This window comes from Pinus tabuliformis, chromosome 9 (genome assembly GCF_031772625.1).
Source record: "Pinus tabuliformis cultivar Carrire ecotype Pingquan chromosome 9, CPIR1, whole genome shotgun sequence".
In the NCBI taxonomy this organism is placed as follows: domain Eukaryota; kingdom Viridiplantae; phylum Streptophyta; class Pinopsida; order Pinales; family Pinaceae; genus Pinus; species Pinus tabuliformis.
This window is the reverse complement of record NC_142307.1, coordinates 629,545,177-629,568,096: the sequence shown is the minus strand read 5'-3', so window position 1 is coordinate 629,568,096 and position 22,920 is coordinate 629,545,177. Positions and strand designations below refer to the sequence as shown.

General features: G+C 39.9%; 1 protein-coding gene across 1 annotated transcript in view; it reads right to left on the bottom strand.

The window, feature by feature from the left end:
* Nucleotides 1-21,952, bottom strand: part of LOC149150199 (uncharacterized) — a 49,283-nt gene extending 27,331 nt beyond the window's left edge. The window contains exons 1-6 of the mRNA XM_089442730.1: nt 21,772-21,952; nt 20,592-21,182; nt 19,349-20,480; nt 19,073-19,187; nt 18,793-18,893; nt 17,779-18,700 (exon numbers count right to left, since the gene is read on the bottom strand). Of these exons, the coding sequence (XP_089298856.1) occupies nt 17,779-18,700; nt 18,793-18,893; nt 19,073-19,187; nt 19,349-20,480; nt 20,592-21,182; nt 21,772-21,952 (3,042 nt within the window). The remainder of the gene's footprint in view (nt 1-17,778; nt 18,701-18,792; nt 18,894-19,072; nt 19,188-19,348; nt 20,481-20,591; nt 21,183-21,771) is intronic.
* Nucleotides 21,953-22,920: the final 968 nt, after the last annotated feature.

The following is a 22,920-nucleotide window of genomic DNA, read 5'->3' as shown; positions in this document are numbered from 1 at the left end:
AGAACACTGAACACTGCCTTGATCGATCATGTTGGTTCTCTGTTTTAGATAAATCTACATTCATAGTTACTTGAAATAAAAATTCCAAAGAGAAATATATATATATATATATATATATATATATATATATATATATATATACACACACACACATGTAGGCACGTCTTCTAAATGGATAGGCATGTGACATGGGGCGCTTTAACTTATTATAGTAGAAGCTCCAAGGCGGAATGGATAGGTTTATTTGTGTAGTAGTTTCTAGTCCTCTGATTCACTTCCGCTATTTCCCTTTCTCACAGTTTCAAAAGGCTTTTGAACTTATTAAACCTGTAAGTCTACTAGCTCTTATATCTTAGTAACTGTGAATTCTGATTCTACTTAGTGATCTCAATGATCTCTTGAGCACTCACATTCCCACCTGCTTGAATAATATGACCTAGTATAACCAGATTAGAAGAAACTTGCACAGTTAGCAGCTCTCGATTATTCAAAACAACCTCAGTCGCAGGTTCCACACAATAAAATTGAATTTTCAGGGGGGGCGAGGGTATGTTCAATTACCTGGGTTGGTCATAAACAATGGTTTGAACACTATGTTTGACCATGTAGCTTGGCCAGGATGGAATGCCCCGCTCATATAACCTCAGTCAGAAATGTTTGAAATGTCCAAAATGGATAGGGCCATAAACATTATCCCCTAATCGTTGCCGCGGATTGGAAAAAAGGCAGGAATTTGGGATCAATTTGGATATGATGGAAATGCACCATCTCCTTGGAATGAACAAGCCTTGTCTACATAGGAAGTTGGAATGCGTTTATTGGTCAGTGTCGGTTTAAGCCATTTAAGGACATCCATTCAGGGAGAAGCCAATCCACAGGAACATGAGAGATCACTACACCATTCACAGCTCATCCTCTTGAATAAAGAAGTTTTATTTCTAACTCGTCCAGGTTGGCTTGGTATGCCACATGTACTTCCAAGAATCCCCAAGCCCAGTTCTTCTTCAAAGTTACCTGTTCTAGATCCCATGTTCTCGGGAAGCAGGTTGAGTTTTGTGTGTTACTTATTGACGTTAACAATAAGGAGGTTGTAGACAAGTTAAACACCCACGGGATTAAGTACTTTCCATATGGACTTCCATAAGGTATTATAGCTTTGTCCATGCACTAATTTCATATAAGTGTTCAAGCCTTAGAGTGAAAGCCATTTTTGTTAGTCCTCCTCGTTCTTAACATCAAGTAGTAAATAACACTCATCATCATAATTCCCCTAACTTCTTCTCCACCCATTCAAATTTTATGAGCAGAGAATTCCCCTTTCAAGCCAACATGCCCACAAAATACTCGTTCATAGAGGTAGGTGTAGTATCTATCCCATTTCATTGCATGGAAGACACTTATATCAACAAGGACTTATGCTGGCTGGGACTACCTACTATGATCTGATTAGAAATATCTATTATATTATTAACTAGGCTAGCTTCAGTATAAGTCCATTTTATCATTTTTGCACTAATAGATATAGGTTATATCAGTTATAGATGTAATTATTCCATTCCATATTTCCACACCTCTTGTCATTGCTTATAGCCAGTTATCATAGCTAGTAAGAAAACAACCACTTTGTCCCTCAAGCAAGAGAGAAAAGCCATGCCCTAAAGAGAATAAGTACGACCAGGTGTGCCATGCAACAATTGATAATGATGGGTAGGGGCTATATCTGGTTGGTTCAATTAGGGAAATGGACATTCATTTCGTTCTGAGAGTATTCAAGGTAGAAAACGAGTGTTCTGACTACTTTGTATTGAAAGCCTCTCACTGAAATTGAGTTGGTGGTGAACCTAACAAAAAAAAAGGTTATCTGTCGACATTAGGGTGGTTAGTGGTAGATTTTAATCACCTTTTAGCCCCTATGACCATGTTTGTTTGGTACACACATCTTGCCTCCTAATGTGCCTCGAAAATACCCACCTTGTTATATAAATACTAAAATGAGAATTCTTGAAACGTTGTAGATAATGATACATACATATTATTACTCATATCATAGGATTATGATTATTATATTACTTTTCACACTTATGCTTTGAATACAAATGGTTATTAGCCTGTTTATAACAATAATAATAATATTTTCACAGATGATGATTCTTTTCATTATCATGCTCTTCATGCTACTTCTTTTAGTGCTACTAACCTTAGTGGTACTCTTGATGCTTCTTATATGATTCATGATAATGATCTACCTCATATAAGGCATCGTCTTTATATATTTTTTACTATATCATGCCCTGTTATTCAGGGAGAAGCCAACCCATGGGAGCATGAGAGAGCACTACAACATTCGTAGCTCATCCTTTCGAATAAAGAAGTTTTATTTCTAACTCGTCCAGGTTGGCTTGGTATGCCACATGTACTTCCAAGAATCCCCAAGCCTAGTTCTTGTTCAAAGTTACATGTTCTAGATCCCATGTTCCTAGGAAGCAGGTTGTGTTCTATGTGTTACTTGTTGATGTTAATAGTAAGGATTTTGTATATCTAGTCCTTGAAAGGAACTTATAGTTGGTGGTCAAAATTTCACATTCGTTTCATTTTTTTTATCTTCACATATAACAAATATCTTTATGTTATAGCCTCTACCTAGATATATACAGTAATTTCCACTCAGAAGTTGGATGCCATCATTTTAGAGCTTGAGCTTACTCAACTTACCTTTGTTTGAGTTGAAAATGTCATTAGATCTCATTATATCATCTATTGCAAAGCATGAATCCAATTTACCTTTGTTTTAGTTGAAAATGTGATTAGATCTTGCTATAGAATCTTTTGTAGAGAATGGATCCAATTTCTCAGAGTCCATTTTCTTGAGGTATAACAAAGCTACTTTAATTCATTAAACTTACTTTTCATATTCTGTTTGCTGAATGTGATTCTGCAGGCCACATCTGCATTGGAAAATGGTAATATTTAACAAAGTGTGGGAGGAAAGGGAAGCTTAAGTTCTATCCTTTCAAACTTTCTAAGGTATGTAATAAAATTTAAAAAAAAAAACTCCATAGAATGTTGTGCTTTAAATTTTTCTTTTGATAATGGATTATTTATGTGATCTCCTCTCTCTCTCACACAACTAGACTGTAGACATACATGGTTTTTTGGGATATGTGGACAATGTACAGATTTAGGCTAACCATTTATCTAGAAATTTACATTGTAGGAGATCAGGCATTTACAGTGGAATATTTCCTTACCACTAAATTAGAGTTGCAGAGTCAGACTCCTATTTGTCAGGCATATACCTCACTTTTAAATAAATTTATTACGATTCTGTATAGACCTTCCATGGGAGCAAAAAGAGTGATCACTACCATTGCTTAATCTTTCAGCAGACCAAGTAAACATTTCAAATGTGTATAAATTAGTGGCTCCTTGGCGAATCCCAAGAGTGGTGCTATTGTAGCAACAAGAAATTCGTTTATTTTGAGTTTTTCAATAGTGCATTGATAGTATATTATCTATTCCATACAATACCTCAACAGTGTATGATCAAATTACAGTTAAGCATGTCATAATATTTTGAATTACCCTCTTTTAGAGGGAAACTAGAGTGTGTGTCAAGCTTGCACATCACAATTGTATCATGTAGAGTTTACCTGGGACAAGTTTTGTCGTTCAAAGAAGAAAGATACCTGTTGGAATTTGAGAGACAGCAATACTACAAAGTGGGATAGAGGTTTCACAGTTAACCTGGATTTCACATTATGGTTGGAGTCGGTTTGTTGGCAAGATGTTGGATACCCCAACTTCATTTTTATGACTGAGTGCAAGATTGAATCGTTTGACATATTCCTCGCTCAATTGTCATTAAGTGAGGGTTTTTCTGAGAAGTGCTTCACACCTATAAAATTTACCAGAGTTGTTCTTGGGTCTTTGGAGGTGGTTAGGTTTTCAAAGAACACATGTACAAGAAGACGATAAATAATATGCCCGACTAATTTGAATTTATCTCCTTGCGAATAGGGTGTTCCCATTCATAAACCTGATGACTCGCTCTACGTGTTTCTAGTGAACAACTTTGAGACTTGACATGAATCGTGAGACAATTCCAACCCCATAACGATAAATTTCTTATTTAAATCTATACCCACTAGATTAGAATCTGCACAAGGAGAACTCCATTCTTGTTTCAAAAGAACCTGCAATCGACTTGTACCATGATATTTAATCTTTTCTGTATTTATTCACATCCTTGGTCTGTGACATAAAGATGCAACAAAGTACCTTGCATTTTCTATACTAACACTCCTAAAAAATAATAAAGTATGCCCAAATCTATCATTTCAAATGATCTATGTAGCTCACCTTTTGGCTTTTCAACTATCAAAGTTGTTACCTATATTAATGAGATCTTCTACAACTGATACCACAGTGACAATATATGTTAGAGTTTTATCTGTGTTTCTCTGAAGGTGTTTCTCCTTCAGTAGAGCAACAATACATTGCAGTTTCTGTTTAGGGGAGAAGTGTACCCAGTAGCAACCTTGGCCTGTGTGCAGATGGGTTGAATGCACATTAGACTTTATCTATTGTTTTGAAGGTGTTTATCCTTCAACAATACTTCATCTCAGTAGATCCTTTCGGTCTGCACGTTCAGTAGATGCATGCAGCCTTGTGATACATGTTGTAGATTATAGTTTTCCTATGAGGGTGTAGCAATGATGAAAGAAGTGCATCGATTTTAGGCATCTTGTGGTTGTTATATGAAAGTATTCTTGTTTGGTGTTTCCCAAACTTAGATAGAGCCATATTTAGTATGATTTTATCGTTTGACTTACATGCTCACTTTTCTTAATTTAGGTGTTTTTCTTAGTTCTATTTTATGCACAGATTTATCTTTAAGAAAAGTGCACAGTAGTGAAGGGTTCTATATTTTGAGCATGGGATAAACTTCTAGGTAGGAGGTACTCTATTCTAGGAATATTTTGCCATGCATGTTAGGTGCTTTATCTGAGAATCCAAAGAGTGGTGCTATTGTAGCAATAAGAAATTCATTTATTTTGAGTTCTTCATTAGTGGACTGATAGTATATTGTTTATTCCATGCAATACATCAATAGTGTATGATCAAATTATAGTTATGTTTGTCATAATATTTTGACTTACCCTCTTTTAGAGGGAAACTATAGCATGTGTCAAGCTTGCACGTTAGAATTGTATCATGCAGATTTTACCTGGCACGAGTTTTGTGGATCTAAGCAGCTAGATACATGTTAGAATTCACGAGGCAACAATACTACAAAGTGGGGAAGAGGTTTCACAGTTAACATGCCTTTGACATTATGGTTGGAGTTGGTTTGTTGGAAATATGTTGGATATCCCAACTTCCTTTTTATGATTGAGTGCAAGATTGAATCCTTTGACATATTCCTGGCTCAATTTTCATTAAGCGATGGGTTTTCTCAGAAGTGCTTCACATCTATAAAATTTACCATAGCTGTTATTGAGTCTTTGGATGTGGTTATCTTTTCAAAGAACACACATACAAGAAGACGAGAAATAATATGCTCAAATAATTTCAAGTTATCTTCCTACGAATAGGGTGTTCCCTTCCATAAACCTGATGACTCGCTCTACTTCTTTCTAGTGAACAAATTTCAAACTTTTCATGAACTGTGAGACAATTCCAACCCCATAACTATCAGTTTCTTATTTAAAGCTATACCCACTAGATTAGAACCCGCAAAAGGAGAATTCCATTCCCGTTTCAAAAGAACCTGCAATGACTTATACCATGCTATTTAATATTTTATGTATTTCTTCGCATCCTTGGCCTGTGACATAAAGACACAATAGGCTACCTTACGTTTTCTATACTAACACTCCTAAAAAATAATAAAGTATGCCCAAATCTGTCATTTCAAATGATATATGTAGCTCACCTTTTGGTTTTTCAATTATCGAAGTTGTTACCTATATTGATGAGATCATCTACAACCGAGGCCACAGTGACAACATCTGTTAGATTTTTAGTCGTGTTGCACTAAAGGTGTTTTTTCTTCAGCAGCACTACAATACATTGCAGTTTCCATTCAGTGGAGAAGTGTACCCAGTAGCAGCCATGATGTGTGTGCGAATGGGTTGTTTTGAAGGTTTTTCTCCTTCAATAGTACTTCATCTCAGTAGATCCTTTCAATCTACACCTTCAGTAGATGCATACAACCTTGGGGTACATGCTATAGATTCCAATTTTGTTGTGAGGGTATAGCAACGATGAAAGAAACACATCGAGTTTAGGCATCTTATGGCTGTTGTATGCAAGCATGCTTGTATAGTGTTTCCAAAACTCATATAGAGCTGTATTTAGTATACTTTTATAGTTTGACTTAGATGCTCACTTTTCTTAATTTAGGTGTTTTTCTTAGTACTATTTTATGCAGAAATTTATCTTTAAGAAATGTGCACAATAGAGAAGGGTTCTATATTTTGAGCATGGGACACTCTTCTAGGTAGGAGGTACTCTATTCTAGGGAGCTTTTGTCATGCATCTTAGGTGATTTATCTTAGACAAAGTTCCAAGTCCCTGCCTCCTTGACAAAGTTCGTGCCAGACAAGACACCCGTGGATAGAGTTCCAAGTTCCTAAATTTTCCAAAAACCCTAGCTATCTATCCTAAACTCCTTTACATTCTAGTCATCTCTTGGCTATGATTTCATAGAGAGAACCCTCTTGGGTTTGGTAGGGCTAGCTACTAAACTAAAAGCTTGGTCTGTGGTTACCTCTGTCAATCTCCTCATCAGCTTGGGACATTGTGGAGAATAATAGAGGGAATGACAACTAGGGAGTGCCAAGGTGTTCTATTGAATGTAAGGTTCCCAGTTCATTGAAAAATGTAATGCTAGTTGTGAGGTCATGACTGCCAAGGTGTGTTGGGGAATGATAGGACACGCTAACATGTGCCAGATAGTACGAAGACATGTCAAACAAGCTAAGATGTGCCAAGTGTTAAGGCATGCCAAGATGTAAAGGGTTCCAAGTCCCCGCCTCCTCTTCTTCCATATGCTATCCACTTATGACATTTCCTTTTCAATATCTGGTGCACATGCTAGTTATAGGTAATTTATAGTTTATAAATGTCTTAAGAGTTTCACTTCTAATTGAGTATTCAACTGAACATATTGATTCTCTTATACATAACTATTTTTCCCTCCACCCATTTTTCATAACTTCAATAACCATTAGGTAAGGACCTGCAACATCGATGTTGCTTTGCTTTTTTAGTAAAATATTGCCGAGACTTTAATTTATTGAAAGTTGTAGAATTTACAATTTATGAAGTTTCAAGGTCTAATTTTTAAAAGTATAATTCTTTAAAGCATGCTAACTGAATGGAAGAGCACCTACTTTACGAGCAAGAGGTTGGTGGTTCGATTCCATCTTTCCTTGACATCCATATGAAATGGCGACCATCAATTTTCGGTGACAGAGGCTCTTTTGACCAGCACCAATGACCTTTGGTGACATTTTTCAATCCTAACCAAAAATATGAAATGGTGACAGTCAACAAATGCCACCATATATACGCATCAATAGCGACGACACTCAAAGGTACATAACCATAAATCGTTGTTGTTGATATGAAATGGTGATGGTTGTTTTCCGTCATTATAGTCATTATTCGTGACGGACCTTCAATGTCGCCACAACACCTATACTTCTGGCGACACGGCTTTTGGTGACGGTCAATGATATTCACCATATATATGCACCAATAGTGATGACCATTAAAGATCCATCACAATAAACCATTGTTGTTCATATGAAATGGTGATGGTCACTATCCATCATTATAATCAATATTCGTGACGAACCTTGAATGTCACCATAACACCTATACTTTTGGCGACACCACCTTTGGTGACGTTCAGTTTTTGTTGACTGAGGCTATGGTCTGTCACCATTGCTCATATGCAATGGTGACGGTTGCCATCCATCATTATAAATCATTATTGGTGATAGACTTTGTATGTCACTAAACCACCTATACTTTTGGCAATGCCACCTTTGGTGACGTTCAGTTTTCGGTGACGAATGCTCTTTTGACGATCACCAATGATCTTATGGTGACATTTTTCGCCCCTCACCAATGTCCTTTTTTCTTGTAGTGGTCATGGTTTGCGAGGTTGATTTGGTCATTCATTTATGACTAGACTCTAGATAGAATGATGTGTATATGGTTTGGTACTCATTTTCTATGTGTCTATATGCAGTTGTTATGCATGTATGGTCATGGCTATCATTATGCATGTATAGTAGGTCAAATATGCCTTGTGAAGTCATTGAATCCAATTTAGGTCATCATGATGCTATTGGTTTTTATGATGCTAATGTCTTGGTTGAGATAGAGTAGGAGATGTAGACTATCAACGTGAGGTTGCAACATTAGACTTTGGGGTAAAAGCAGATCACAATACATGTATTGTATGTGGGCATGCAGGTATGTAAGTTAAGGATTATTATATGCATTAGGTTTATATACATTAGGTTTATGAACATGTTTTTGATGTTATGCTTACATTCATGATAGATGTTAGATGGTTAGTGTGGTTATATGCACATGTGTCAAATAACCATGAATGATAGTAACATGTGGTTGTATGCATTTCTTTTACTGTTTATGTTAGATAACTTGATGGTTAGGTTATATGTTGTTGATGAGTGTGATATATAGCTTATTGTTGTTATATGCTATTAACTTGATGATTAGGGTTACTTCATTGAGATCTTGATGTTGTAATTTGGATTGGTCATATGTGTGATGGTTGTGTTCATTGCATTGAACATATTGATGTTATATCTATTATGCTAACCTGGTTTGACCTATGTAGATGGCTATGGTTGTGATACCCAGGTATGAGTTGACATATTTGGGATATGGTGTCGTACTAATCTATATTGATCATACATATGTGATTATTATGCATGAACAACAAATGCTTATGAGCATATAATATGAACATGTTAGTTAGTTACTGTTATGGATATCATGATTTATGTTAACATGTTGTAAATTTATATCTTGCTAACTAGATTGATTGTGCAGACAAGATAGACTCCCTTGAGGTACACAAAGGTATGAGTTTGCTTATGTATTATACTTGGAGTTTCATAGTTAATTATGTCATCTATTTGGTATATGAGTGTTTTGTGCCTATTATTTCATCTAATTGAATATTTAACATGGTATATTTGTGAGTTGGTTGAATATTTGATGAATTGCATAATATGAGTATGTGTTCCAATGGTCTTGTTTTAAGATGATAGTAGTAATACATATGTGTTAATATAGTTGATAAGCACTTGAGTGTAGTAGGTGATAGTTTTAGTACTATGCCTATTGACTATGAGTTGAATATGGATTATGACATGATGGTTATTCTTGCTAAAGGTTGATTTCAAATTGATAGATATGATTGTCTTGATATTCGGAACATGTGTTTGACATGTGTGAGCAGTTGTAGGGTAACATGCTTGCCATTAGCATGACAAGGTAAGATAAATGGTATATTTTATATTTTTTTATGCACTGATAGTTATATGTTTATGGTAGTATGATGTAGGGAGTTACACGGCAAGAGAGACTACCATGAAATCTTAAAGAAGGCTTAGGTTGAGTTTCCCTTGGAAATCAAGGGGATTGAGTCATGTTGTTGGCCTTGTGCTTTTGGTCTTTTGAGCTTGATTTTTGGTTTTGTTTATGTCTAGTGCAAGACCTTGCCACTTTGTTGTAGTGTTATATCATTATGGGTTTTCATGGTCATCTGCTTGTTTACTTCTTGGCATTTTATTTAATGTTTTGAGTCTGGGGAATTGGTTGGGAAAGAGGAAAGTTGATGGAGATCAGGGAGAGTTGTGTGGTACCTGAAAGGTAATGTGAGATTCAGAAGAATATCGGTGCATGAGCAAGCGCAACAGAAGGGATGACTATGAATGTCAGCTAGAATGGTTGGGTCCATTGCGGTAAATGGATGGTGGCAATACAATCATGAGAAAGTTAACCAAAAAACGGAAAGTAAATGGGTCTGAAGTTTCAGATGCCTTGGCTATGTTTGGAACTGTTGTTCTAAATGTCATGAAAGAATAAAGGAATTTCTCTTAACCTTGACCTTATGAGATCTAGTAATTATGTTTTGATCATGATTATGTTGATGTCTATATGTGTATACATGTATGTATGTATGCATGTCATGTCTGACGGGGCCATCATGGATCATGGTTGTTTAATCCTAATGTTTATATGTATATATGCATATCGTTATCTGACAAGATCATGATTGTTTTATGCCAATGATTATATATGTACCCATGTCACTCTGTGATAGGGTTGTCAAGGATCATTCTTGTGGAGGAATGATTGCCTATGTAGGAGAATGGCGTGAAGAGGTTCCTAGTTCATGATGAATCAAGTGGGAAGAATAACCATGAGAAATATACGAGGTCAGTATCATGTGGTTGTGAGTTGATATTATGTGATTATATTATGTCTATGTTATGGACATGTTATACTAAGAGATACATCAACGAAATGAAAGCAGTGTGGTCTGCGGCATGCTAGGGCAAGCATGGATAAGACACTAGAAGAAAGGTTGCTTGATAAAGAGTTAGTGTGGTTTTGGATGTGTGGTACCACTATTGTGCTTAGATTTTATATGTTGTACATGTTGCATCTATGATGTTGTGTGCAGGAATTTGGTGTATATTTACTATGTACATGTTGTTTATGCAATGTTATGTACAAGGTTTTAGTACAGATAATGTTGTATGAATGTTGCATATTTAGTGTGGGGTAGAGATGGTGCTATGTACATATGCGGTGCTATGTACATATTGTACTATGTGCATGATGGATCTGTGGTTTTGTATGCATATGGTGCTCTACACATGTTATCTATGTGGTACTGTATACAAATGATGTTATGTACATGTTGGATATGTAGTGCTATGTACATGTGGTGTTGCGTGCATGTTCTACATGTGGTGCTATGTACATATGGTGTTGTCTACATGATTGTACAAGTGGTGTTATTTGCATGTGGTGTTGTACATGTTATACAAGTGGCGCTATGTGTAGATGGTGTTGTGTACATGTTGTGCATGTGGCATTGTGTACATGCGGTGTCGTGTACATGTCTTGCATGTGGTACTATGTACATGTGGTATTGTGTACACGTTTTACAAGTGTTGTAGTGTACATGTGGCATTGTGTACATGTTGTGCAGGTGGCGCCATGAACATGTGATGTTGCAAACATGTTGTGCAGGTGGTGTAGTGTACAAGTGGTATTGTGTACATGTTGTACTTATGGTACTAATGCACATGTCGTATTGTGTGCATGTCATACATGTTGTATTGAGGGAATGTGGTACTATGTATGTGAATTATGTATGTGCGTGCATTGTGTGGTGTTGTACATTCAGTATAGATGTATTTTGTTGTGTTGTACGCCAGGTGTAGATGTATGTATTATGTTATGCACTAGATGTAGGCATATGTAGTGTATTGTATACATTGGGTACAGGTGTATGTGTTGTATGTCAGGTGCAAATGCATGTATTGCAAAAATGTGGTATGTCATGTGTGGTTGTATGTGTGGGATTTGCACTATGCGTATGTGCACCTGGTTGAGGAGTAGGCAGCGGGTGTTTGTCAGTTGTGGAAACTGATCCAAGGTGTGTACGGAATAAGGACACAGGTGGAAGCTAAGGATTGATTAAAGGAAACGTATCAGTGTTTTATTTCAATTTTATCATGCATGTGATTTATGATTATGGTCTATGATGATTACATGCGATTTATGGTTTTGGTTTATGATGGCTACATGTGATTTATTATTTTGATGGTTATGTTTTGAGCTAACCTGATGTGATATTTTTATACATGTTGATTTGGTCAAATATACTAGTTTGACTTCTTGTGACAGGAAGCGAACAAAATTGCAAATGTACCTTATTGACGAGCTACCAATGAGGTATGCTGTGAATTTATTTTAATTTATTCTAAAACTGATGGAAGCTATGTGTGTGGTACAGGAAGCATGAACATGCTTGGTTGGGTATTTGAGATCAACTGTAAGAATTAGCAGCAAAGGAATTGAAACATGCAACAATATGTTGGTAAAGCACTTGAGGAACAAGGCCATTGTGGGACACCGGTAACCAAGAGTGTCCATAGATTGTCATGAGCATGCTATGAATGGTATGATGTGTTGAGGTAGGTATATGCCTTGGTTGTTTTATTTTCCGATGCGAGGAAGCCTTGCCAAGGGATGGACTGTCCGGGCTGGGGGTTCTAGCGGAACATGGAAAGTGAGCGACTGCACGGAAGGGGTGACCAAATTCTTAAGGGGCTGCGTAGCAGAGAATGGAAGGTCACATATCGATTTGTTTTGGTCATTGGCATTTCCATATGGAATCAGATGCACATTGGGAGTGTGCCCTAAAACAATGAGCTGGTAATTGTTCACTAAGATGACAAGTGGCACAAGATTATAACGTTGGACATTGGATACAGATCTAACTTTGCGGTGGATTTTGCACTTCCTCGGAAGGAGGTAAATCTTGGTATTATTTAAGGGTGGAGGTGTGAGCCTCTAGATTCCCTTGTTGCGGATGCAGGCATCATATTATTTTATTGTTGTTTGAGAAAATGTACATATGTGTATATGTATATGTGGTTATTGTAAATATTTTAATGATCTATGTTATAAAGCTCCAGTATGCGGTATGTTGTCATGTTTTCATGATGTTTTTATTTTGAGCATATCTTTCATTGTAAATACTCCAACGAGATGTGTTATAAAGCTCCATGGACAGTATGTTTTGTTTTCAACAGTCATGTTAGTTATAGGTGTCATTGAACACCGAGGATAGTGTTCCCCCAAGGGGGAGGGTTCTGTAATAGCCCTGGTGAAAATTCCATGTAGAAATATATAAATACCACGAATGATGGGACACATATTCCAAGTTGAATGGTGGGCAGGACATCCTAGTGGGTGTTCATTTGGTTGTTTATGGCTAAAGGAAATTGGAAAAGGCAATGGCTAAGAAAATAAATAGGAAAAAAGGTACCTTGGAACAATTATTTATGAAAATAATGGAAATTAGGAGAAAAGGAGGGTGAAAGGCCATAGGTTCAACGTGAGGAGGAAATTGAAGGAAAATAATGGAAAATTAAGAAAATAGAGGCATCATTAATAAAAGGGCTTCTGAGGATCGGAGGGAAAGTTTTGTCAGTTCAGTTCTGGGAGCTCTCTCATTATTCTCTCTCTCTCATACTCTTGGAGACTTAGAGTTTTCTTGGAGCACCTTTGGTGGGTGTGGCATACTTGGATTCTTAGAGCAAGAATGAAAAGGAAGAGCAGGAAAGTGCACAAGGGCATCGTCATCAGCAACTACATCATATTTTCTTACAGGTACCAATTTGCATGTATGATTTCTTCACTAGTTTATTCATGCATGTGGTTTCTTGGTTATGATCTATCATTGGCATTGAGGATGGTCGCGATTGACAGTGGATTCCCTAGAATTGTCATTTCTTGGATAGCCATGGTGATTATGGGTTTACTTTCATTGTTTTATTTTGGTTGGTTCCCATGTTTCCTTAACTTGGGTTTAGTTATTAGTCCTGGAAGCCCTGGTTTGACAAATGCTCTAGAATCCTTGTAAAAACTTGGGTTGAGTTACTAGTCTTGGAAGCCCTGGTTGGACAAACGCTCTGGAAGCCCTGTAACAACTTGGGTTGAGTCACTAGTCCTTGAAGCCCTGGCTGGACAAATGCTCTGGAAGCCTTTAGTGGGTTGAGTCAGTAATCCTTGAATCCTTAGTTGGAAAAACACTCTGGAAGCCCTCTATAAGTTGTGGGTTGAGTTATTAGTCCTGGAAGCCTTTGGTGGGTTGAGTTAGTAGTCCTTGAAGCCTTAGTTGGAAAAACACTCTGGAAGCCCTGTATAAGTTATGGGTTGAATTATTAGTCCTGGAAACCTTGGCTGGACAAACGCTCTGCAAGCCCTATATAAGTTGTGGGTTGAGTTACAAGTTCTGGAAGCCTTGGTTAGACAAACACCATGGAAGCCTTGGAAGGCTTAGATGGTGATCAATCTAATGATGGTTTTTTGGGATGTCCGACCTTGAGGTGGAATCACTGTTTGATGGGTTCAGGTGGATGGCCTCTGGAAGCCCTAGATGAGTTTTGATTTATGTGTTCTATGAGATCCCACATTCATGCTTGGAATATGGCACAGGGATGAATGTCTAAAGAGAGATTTGGCTCAGACATTCTATAGTCATGTCTCATCTTCGGTTGGTTCATTGCATTCATTAATGAGAAATCCATTCTCTTGATTTTCATGTGCAAAGGTAGTAATGTATTTACGGATTTGATGGCTGATATGTTTATTGTATTTTTGTTCATATTACGCTGGTTATATGCACATTTCATGATAGCATTTATGTATGCCTCTCAACATATTTTTACTTGTATATGAATGGATAATGTGTTTATGAGTTAATGGAGGATAATACAAAGAATGGCATGAGGGAAAAAAATTTCATAGCGATTCTCAGATAAGTATGAGATCCCTACACTTTATTCTATTATTTACACCTGTAGGTTACATGTTAATGATATGTTTGATGAAATACCTGTCATGGCTAGTAAGGGTGTAGTTATGATCTTGTTCATATTATTTCTTTTACATCCATATTTCCTCGCATCCTTACTAATTATAAGTGATGATTCCATTCTGGGCAGTGTCTCGGTCTCTGGTCTGAAAAAGGTGGCTCAAATCTTGGAATGCAAGCAAAACAAAGCGTTAGTTTGAGACAAACTCGCATGGACAGTGTCTTATAAGTGTTATAAAGCACCTTGTTAGTGTCTCGGGAGTGTTAGTTTGAGACTAACTCACCTGGGCAGTGTATAGGTAGCGTTACCATGCCCTAAGTCTCTCAAACAATAATAGGACCCACGGACATGCAGTTTGAGTGGCTGATTTGTCTCCTGAGGGTTATGTGGATGATTTTGTATGAAAGTGTGTGATGTTCCATTGATTTCGTTTCCTTAAAGTTGTCAAGGAGGTTGAATCTTATCATAGTGGCCTCTCGTCGCATGTTTACCCCAACTGGCCAGTTGCTTAAGTAAATGTGGGAGGAGGGTGTTACAGGGTGAAATCAGAGCATGGTTCAACTCTCGGACTGGATGGGTTGAAGGTATTGGTCATGCATGCATATCAGTTTCATGTGTGTCTCTTACACTTGCATTTCATGTGCTTGTTTCATTGGCTTTATGATTGATTATGGTTGTAGTATGGTTTTCATGAAGAATTTGATGTCGATTCCATGAAATGTGTTGGTCATGAGTATGTGACTGGTTTCATATGGATTATATGTCTCTTACATGTTGATTTTATGTCACCTATTTATATCCTTGTATGTTAGGTTACATGTATCAGTCTTGTAGTTTTATTACAAAAATTAATCACTTATGCTTGACTACATGCATTTATGCATATGTGTAGTTGATTATGCATTGCTTATGCATGTTGATGGTTGCCTGTGGCAATGCATACAATGGAGTAATGGTGGTTTTCATGCATGTGGTCATATTTTGTGAGGTTGATATGGTCATGCATTGATGACTAATCTCTAGTTAGAATGATGTGTATATGGTTTGGTACTCATTTTTTATGTGTCTATATGTAGTTGTTATGCATGTATGGTCATGGCTATGATTATGCATGTATAATAGGTCAAATATGCCTTGTGAACTCATTGTATGCAATTTAGGTCATCATGATGCTATTGGTTTTTCTGACGCTAATGTCTTGGTTGAGATAGAGTAGGAGATGCAGACTATCAAAGTGAGGTTGCAACATTAGACTTTAGGATAAGAGCATATCGCCATACATGTATTGTATGTGGGCATGCAGGTATGTAAGTAAAGGATTATTATATGCATTAGGGTTATATACATTAGGTTTATGAACATTTATTTGATGTTATGTTTACATTCATGATAGATGTTAGATGATTAGTGTAGTTATATGCACATGTGTCAGATAATCATGAATGATAGTAACATGTGGTTGTATACATTGCTTTTGTTGTTTATGAGAGATAGATTGATGGTTAGGTTATATGTTGTTGATGAATGTGATATAGAGCTTATTGTTGTTATATGCTATTAACTTGATGATTAAGGTTACTTCATTGAGACCTTGATATTTTAATTTGGATTGGTCATATGTGTGATGGTTATTTTCATTGCATTGAAGATATTGATGTTATATGTATTGTGCTAACTTGGTTTGACCTATGTGGATGGTTATGGTTGCGATACTCACGTATGATATGACATATTTGTGATATGGTGTCGTACTAATCTAGACTGATCATACATATGTGATTATTATGCATGAATGTGAGATGCTTATGAGCTTATAATATGAACATGTTAGTTATCTACTATTATGGATATCATGATTTATGTTGACATGTTGTAAAGTTATATATTGCTAACTAGATTGATTACGCAGACAAGATAACCTCTCCTGAGGTACACTAAGGTATGTTTTTTCTTATGTATTATACTTGGTGTTTCATAGTTGATTATGTTGTCTATTTGGTATATGAGTGTTTGGTGCCTATTATGTCATCTAATTGACTTATTTAACATGGTATGTTTGCGAGTTTTTTTTCCCTAGGAAAAGGTCGTAATTTCTATTAATGATGAGAAATTACATTCTATAGATGCCATAGCATATGCATATTGAAGCTGGTTTCCTCCCAAAAAAACACAGATTGTTGTATCAGCAATGAGCATAAAAGTTTTGCAGCAATCTCCGCACAGGGAGGTCATGAAAGTCTCAGAACTACTGTAACCGACAAGGTAAATAGTTGTACCAAAATATCCTGAAGTCTCCACACTGGGAGAGCATGAAGGTATCAAAATATAATATCACTGAAACAGTCCTTGCAATGACTGTCAAAAATTTTCTAAGAGAGTTTGTAACACCATATGTACTGAACTATAAACAGCATTGACAAAACCAGCTAAGGAACCAAAAAGATAACCAGAAGTATATAAAGAGAGACAGTGTGATTATGTCTCCTGGTGTAAGTGTAGATCTATGAATGGTCTGTGGTAGTATTGATGGAAGGTTCCATCAACTTCTTCCTGAATCAACCAGTCCTCTTCCTGCCTACGCGCTGCCTCCTTTGATAGGTAGTCTGCCCCTGTGTTGCGCTCCCTGTAAATGTGATGACAGACAAAGTTATCAAAAGATGTCGTAAGTCTATGAGCCTCATCCAATATATGTCTCAACGTGAAAGCAGAGCAATGAGAAGTTTTGTTGAGCCAATTACAAACAAGTTTGGAATCCCCAAACAGTTGGAGATGTGAGCAGTGTTTCTCTAGGGCAAAGTGGATGAGATGTTTGGTAGTGGTTAGCTCAGCATAGTTGTTTGTGCCTCTTCCCAGGTTCATTTGGATCTTGAAGCAGTGGGATTCCCTCAGGTAGAGAATGCCCCCCCCCCTCCCCCCCACAACCCTCTTCTTGGGCTGAGCCATCAAAATAGGCCCAAGGATATGCTTTATCTATGAGCTCAGGTTGAATGTTCCTAGAGGGAGTCTGAGAGGTGTCTTCAGGCAGTGAGTCAAAGTCTGCGAGGATACGAGATCTGATGGAGAGCCAAAGGGGATCCTTATGGTCAAAAATGGCCCGGTTCCTTGCCGTCCAAAAAGCCCAGCACATCAGAAGGGGCAGATTTCTGTCTCTTCCCCTGTGCCTCTCTTGCCAATCCAGCCAGGCCTCCATGATAGACCTCCCTTGCCAATGCTGAATGGAAGGGAAGGGAGCAAGAATAAGGTTCCATTGCTCAGAGATAATAGGGCAGTGCAGGAATAAGTGTTCGGTGCTTTCCTCATTGTTCCTGCATAGGTGACACCAAAAAGGACCATGGAAGGATCGCTTCATTAAGTTTGAGCCGGTGGGGATTTTGTTGAAAAGGATGGTCCACATGAGCAATCGCGTTCTAGGGGCTGCTTTAAGCTTCCATAGGGCTTTCCACCAGGGCTGTACATTCTCTGGTTTAACGATCTCCATGAGTTTCAGATACCCTTCCTTGGGCGAGTATCTCCCATTTTTTGCATATGCCCACACAATTTCATCCTCTCCTTCCATTATCCTGATGTGAGCTTGAGTAAGAGCCTCAGTGAAACCCTCCCAAGCCTGATGCCAATGGGCTGGAAGGTGGAGGTCTTGTGCCGACTTCCAGGCCTGCTGAAAAAGAGTGGTATTTGCCGGATCAGCAATATGGCATAGATGAGTATGTCCTTGATCCGCTAGGAGTTCTATCACCTCTGTTGGGAGCCTGTGAGCATTCCCACATCCAATCCAGGGGTCCACACCTATACGGACTGCATTCCCCTCATGAATCCTCCAAGTTAATCCTTCCCATATAAGGGGAAGGGAGTTTAGCACCACTTTCCAGATAATGGATAGGTTACTGCTTGCCCTATGATCCCTCCGAATCCAGTCCATAGTGTTTTCAGGGGAGATGTACTTAGCATAAGCTACTTTTGTCCATAGACTTTGCGTGGTGATAAGCTGCCAACCCAATTTTGCAGCCAAAGCTTTGGCGAAGATGTCCAGTCTTTTTATGCCCCAACCCCCCCATCTCTTGGGCGTAGCAATAGTGTCCCATTTTACCCTTTCCCTGCTTATTTCCTTTCCAAAGAAACCTACTGCAGATTTTTTGTAGCCTGGCTAGGACCTGCCTTGGGATCCAGGCCAGAGTCATCCAGTATACCGGTGTCGCTTCCAGCACAGCTTTTATGAGAATGAGCCTGCCGGCTCGAGAGAGATATATGTTGAACCAAGTGTTCAATCTCTTTTCCACCTTGGAGATGAGCCAAGTCTAGTCTGCAATTTTGTAGCCCGATGGTTTCAGCCGGAATCCTAAATATTTCAGCCCATCCTCCAGAGGTTGTAAGGTAAAAGGGAAACGGCAGAGAGCAAATTGTACTTCGAGCTGGGAGCATCCTGTTGTAGTCAGAGTGGACTTGTGAACATTAATAATCATTCCTGTTGCCATCTGGAAGAGATCAAATACATACTGTAAAGCTGTGGTGTCACCAATACTGCCATTCAAGAAGATGAGCACATCATCCACAAACAGTAAGTGGGTAAGGAAGTAGTTGTCCATGATTTTTATCCCCACTATTCTGCCCCTTCTGTGTTCAGTCCCTAGAGACCCTCCATGATAAGAAGGAATAGAAGGGGTGAGAGGGGGCATCCCTGCCTAATACCCCTCTCAACTGAGAAAAAAGGAGTGGGAGCACCATTGAGAAGAACAATGTATGAAACGTCAGTAATGCAGCTCATGACCCATTTGATATACATGTAAGGGAAGCCCAGATGTGTAAGCAGTAGGCGGATATAGAGCCAGTTTGCTCTATCAAAAGCCTTGGACAGATCCACCTTTAAGATCATCCCTTTCAGGTTCTTACAATGCACCGAGTGGAGGAGTTCTTGGGTTGTTCCGACAGCTTCATGAATCTGGCGGTGCTGAAGGAAGGCGAATTGTTCAGGGGAGATATGAGCCGAGAGGATGGGCTTGAGCCTGTTAGCTAGGATTTTAGCTATTATCTTGTAAAGGCAGTTGCACAGCGAGATGGGCCGAAAGTCATTAAAAGAGGCAGGCTTGTCGGTTTTGGGGATGAGAGCAATGAAAGTGGACTTGATAGCCGGGGACATTTTTTCGGAGAGGCGGCAGTGCTCCACCACCTTAAGTAGATCCAGACCCAAGATGTCAAAGAAAGCTAGGTAGAATTCTATGGACCAGCCATCAGGTCCCGGGCTCTTGTCTCTTTGGAAGCCTTGGATGGTAGCCTCTAGCTCCCCCAATGTTACCTCCTTAATTAGCTCCTCCCCTTCCTCTGCATCCACAAACCTGGGGAAGAGCTCAGCCACACGCATGATTTCTAGCATATTGGCTTCCCTCGGGGCCGAGTATATATTCTTGAAGTGTGAGGTGGCTAAAGAAGCGAGCTCTCTGGAGGTACTGACCTGTTGTCCCTGATCATTTTGAAGCTCCCAGATGGTGTTGATGGCTTTCCACCCATTGGCAAAGCGGTGATAGAACTTTGTGTTTTCATCTCCCTCCTTAAGCCAGATCGCTCGGCTTCTTAGGCGCCAGCTTTCTTCTCTATCCTTGAGGATTTGGATCCTCAGCTTGGTTAAGTGTGCATATTGTTCTTTTTGTTCCATAGAGGTGAATGTACCCTCCAATTGATCTTCAAGATCTGCGATGGCCTGCTCTGCTTGGATTAAGCTTAAGTCTTCCTGTTCCCTCTTCTTGTGCGCCCATTCTCTGGATAAGCCCTTAAGTTCCTTGAGATTACTGACAAAGCCTTTTGCTGGGTCCTCCTCCTCTGAGATTGGATGGGATTTCTAGAATTCCGAGACGAGCTTGATATAGGAGGGGTCCCGAAGCCAGGTAGAATTGAATTTGAAAGGAGCTGAGATCTTGTGGGATCGATCACCAACTTCCAGATAGATAGGCCGATGGTCTGAGATTCCCCCATTGCCTACCCATTGCCTAGACCGGGAGTGACTGATGTGGAAAGCCTCCTTAATAATGAATCGGTCCAATCTCCTGGCCAGGCTTTGGCTTCCAGTACGGTTGTTTTTCCAAGTGTGCTGGATCTTGGCAGAAGGGATATCAATCCAGTGGTGATCCTCTAACAGCTGCTCGAAGAAATCAGATAGCAGGTCTATCTGTGCCATGTGGCCCCATGATTCCATGTAGCCCAGAGAGAAATTCAGGTCCCCGCCTAGGATCACATTGTCAGCTTGGAGGAGAGAGGAGCTAAGGAGCCTTCGCCAGAAGGACTCCCTGTTGTGGCAGGGACCGTAGACATTGATGATCCTCATCTCTTCCTCCAGGTCCTTGGAGTAGATATCTGCTCCCAAGAAACCCCCACCACCCCAGATGTTCTTCAGTACAATGGATCTGTTCTTAAACCCTACTGCAACCCCCCCAGAACGACCCGAGACGTCTAGAGCATGGAAAGTCCAGCCCAGCAGCCATGAGTTCAGGAGGGGGATGACTGACTCCGCCTTGCTTAGGGTTTCTTGTAGAAGGATCACATCAACCAATTCAGATAGGAATAGTCGCTTCATGGCTAACTTTTTCTCAGGGCTAGCCAACCCTCTACAATTGAAGGACAGAAGCTTCATGGGGGAAGGGTGTCCTTTGCTCTAAGTACCCTTTCTATGGTTTGTTGCTTACCTTGAACCACCTCATCACCAACTTTTACTTTTTCCTTGTTAAGGCTGGATGGTCTGCCTCTTCCTGGTCTGGGGGAGAGAAGGGAAGGAACTACATCCAGCCCTATGGCATCCGGCTCTCTCTGCTTAGCTATGGAGTGGGTAGTATACCTCGGAGTTGAATTTACCGAGGGGGAAGGAGGCGGGTGGGAAGAGATCGGGGTGGAGGAGAGGGAGCATGAGGTGTATATGGGTGACGACATCGAGAGGGAGCAGGACATGTAGGAATGTCTTGTCCGATGGGGAAGGAGAGGGAGTTGGGATTCAGGAGCAGGGTCAGGGGAGAGCAGGAGGGTGGGGGAGGAATCAAAACTGGAGGAGGAAACTGGGAGGAGAGTGATAATAAAGATAAAGAAAGTTGTGAAAAGGAGGCATAAGTAGATAGAGACATACCCGAAGAGAAGACATCGCCTTTTGCTGCCCTGGAGTGCGTCAGTGGAGGAGAGGGAGGCCTGATAGGGTTCTTGCCTCTCTTCTTCAAAGCAGGTGCAAGCGACGCCTCCACTGTATCCGAAGTTTTGTTTTGCTCCGCCATCTGAGTCACGGCTGCCTGTGGAGGGGCCTGACCATTCATTGAGTCCTGATCTAGCTCTTGGAGGTCCTGCTTGTGCTTCTTGAGGAGTGGGCAGGCTTTGTAGAGATGACCCACCTGATGACACCTCCTGCATCGATAGGGGATGCCTTCGTAATCCAGCAACTATTTCCACGAGAAAGATCTCCATTGGATGATGATGTTTTCCTGAAGACCACCTCTGGTGTCTAAGTGTACAAGTATCCTTGCATAGGCCATCATTCCCGTGGTCTGGTAAGACTTATCAAACTCCATGAACGTGCCCAGAGAGTTCCCAATTTTCCGAAATATGTCCTCTGACCAGTACTGAAGAGGCAGCCCCGGGAGCCTGATCCACACCGGCCCGACCCCAATTTGTTCAGTCTCCGGGTCGAAGAGTGGCGTCCACCTCTTGAGGAGTACCGGCGCTTTTTCAAAATGCCAAAATGAAGAGAGAACCCAACTCGTATGGTCAGCCCTAGCAAAACGCAGGGCAAACCATCCGCGAATGAAGGTTTGGACGAAAGGGATGTCCGCCAAATGCTGTCCCCAGATCTCTGTGGCCCAAGATTTTAGTCTATCCACGGAATAATTCCTGCCTCTAATACGTCCCACCAAGACTCTGTCTGCATAATCCATCGCGTCCCCCCACTGGATGTCTTCTTCGAGCCGGAGGATAATGTCTACGGGCCTAGATTTGAAGCACCTTTGTTTCTTCGTGGGTCGGGATGACATGCGCCTAGGGTTTGTTGAGACCCTCGCCTCTTCCGGAGCTTCGAGCGGTGGAAGAGGGTTAGGGTTTGGGGGGAGATCAGGGACTGCTTCAGAAAGGAGGGGGACCGAGGAGAAACTTCCCGATGGGATGGAGGGAGCCGAGGTCGGGAGGGGAACTACCGGTGGGGGGACTTCAGGTAAGGTGCCAGACAACAATGCAAATGGGAGACCCGATGGATTTGAAGGACCATCATGATTTGGAGAAGAGTGAAGATAGT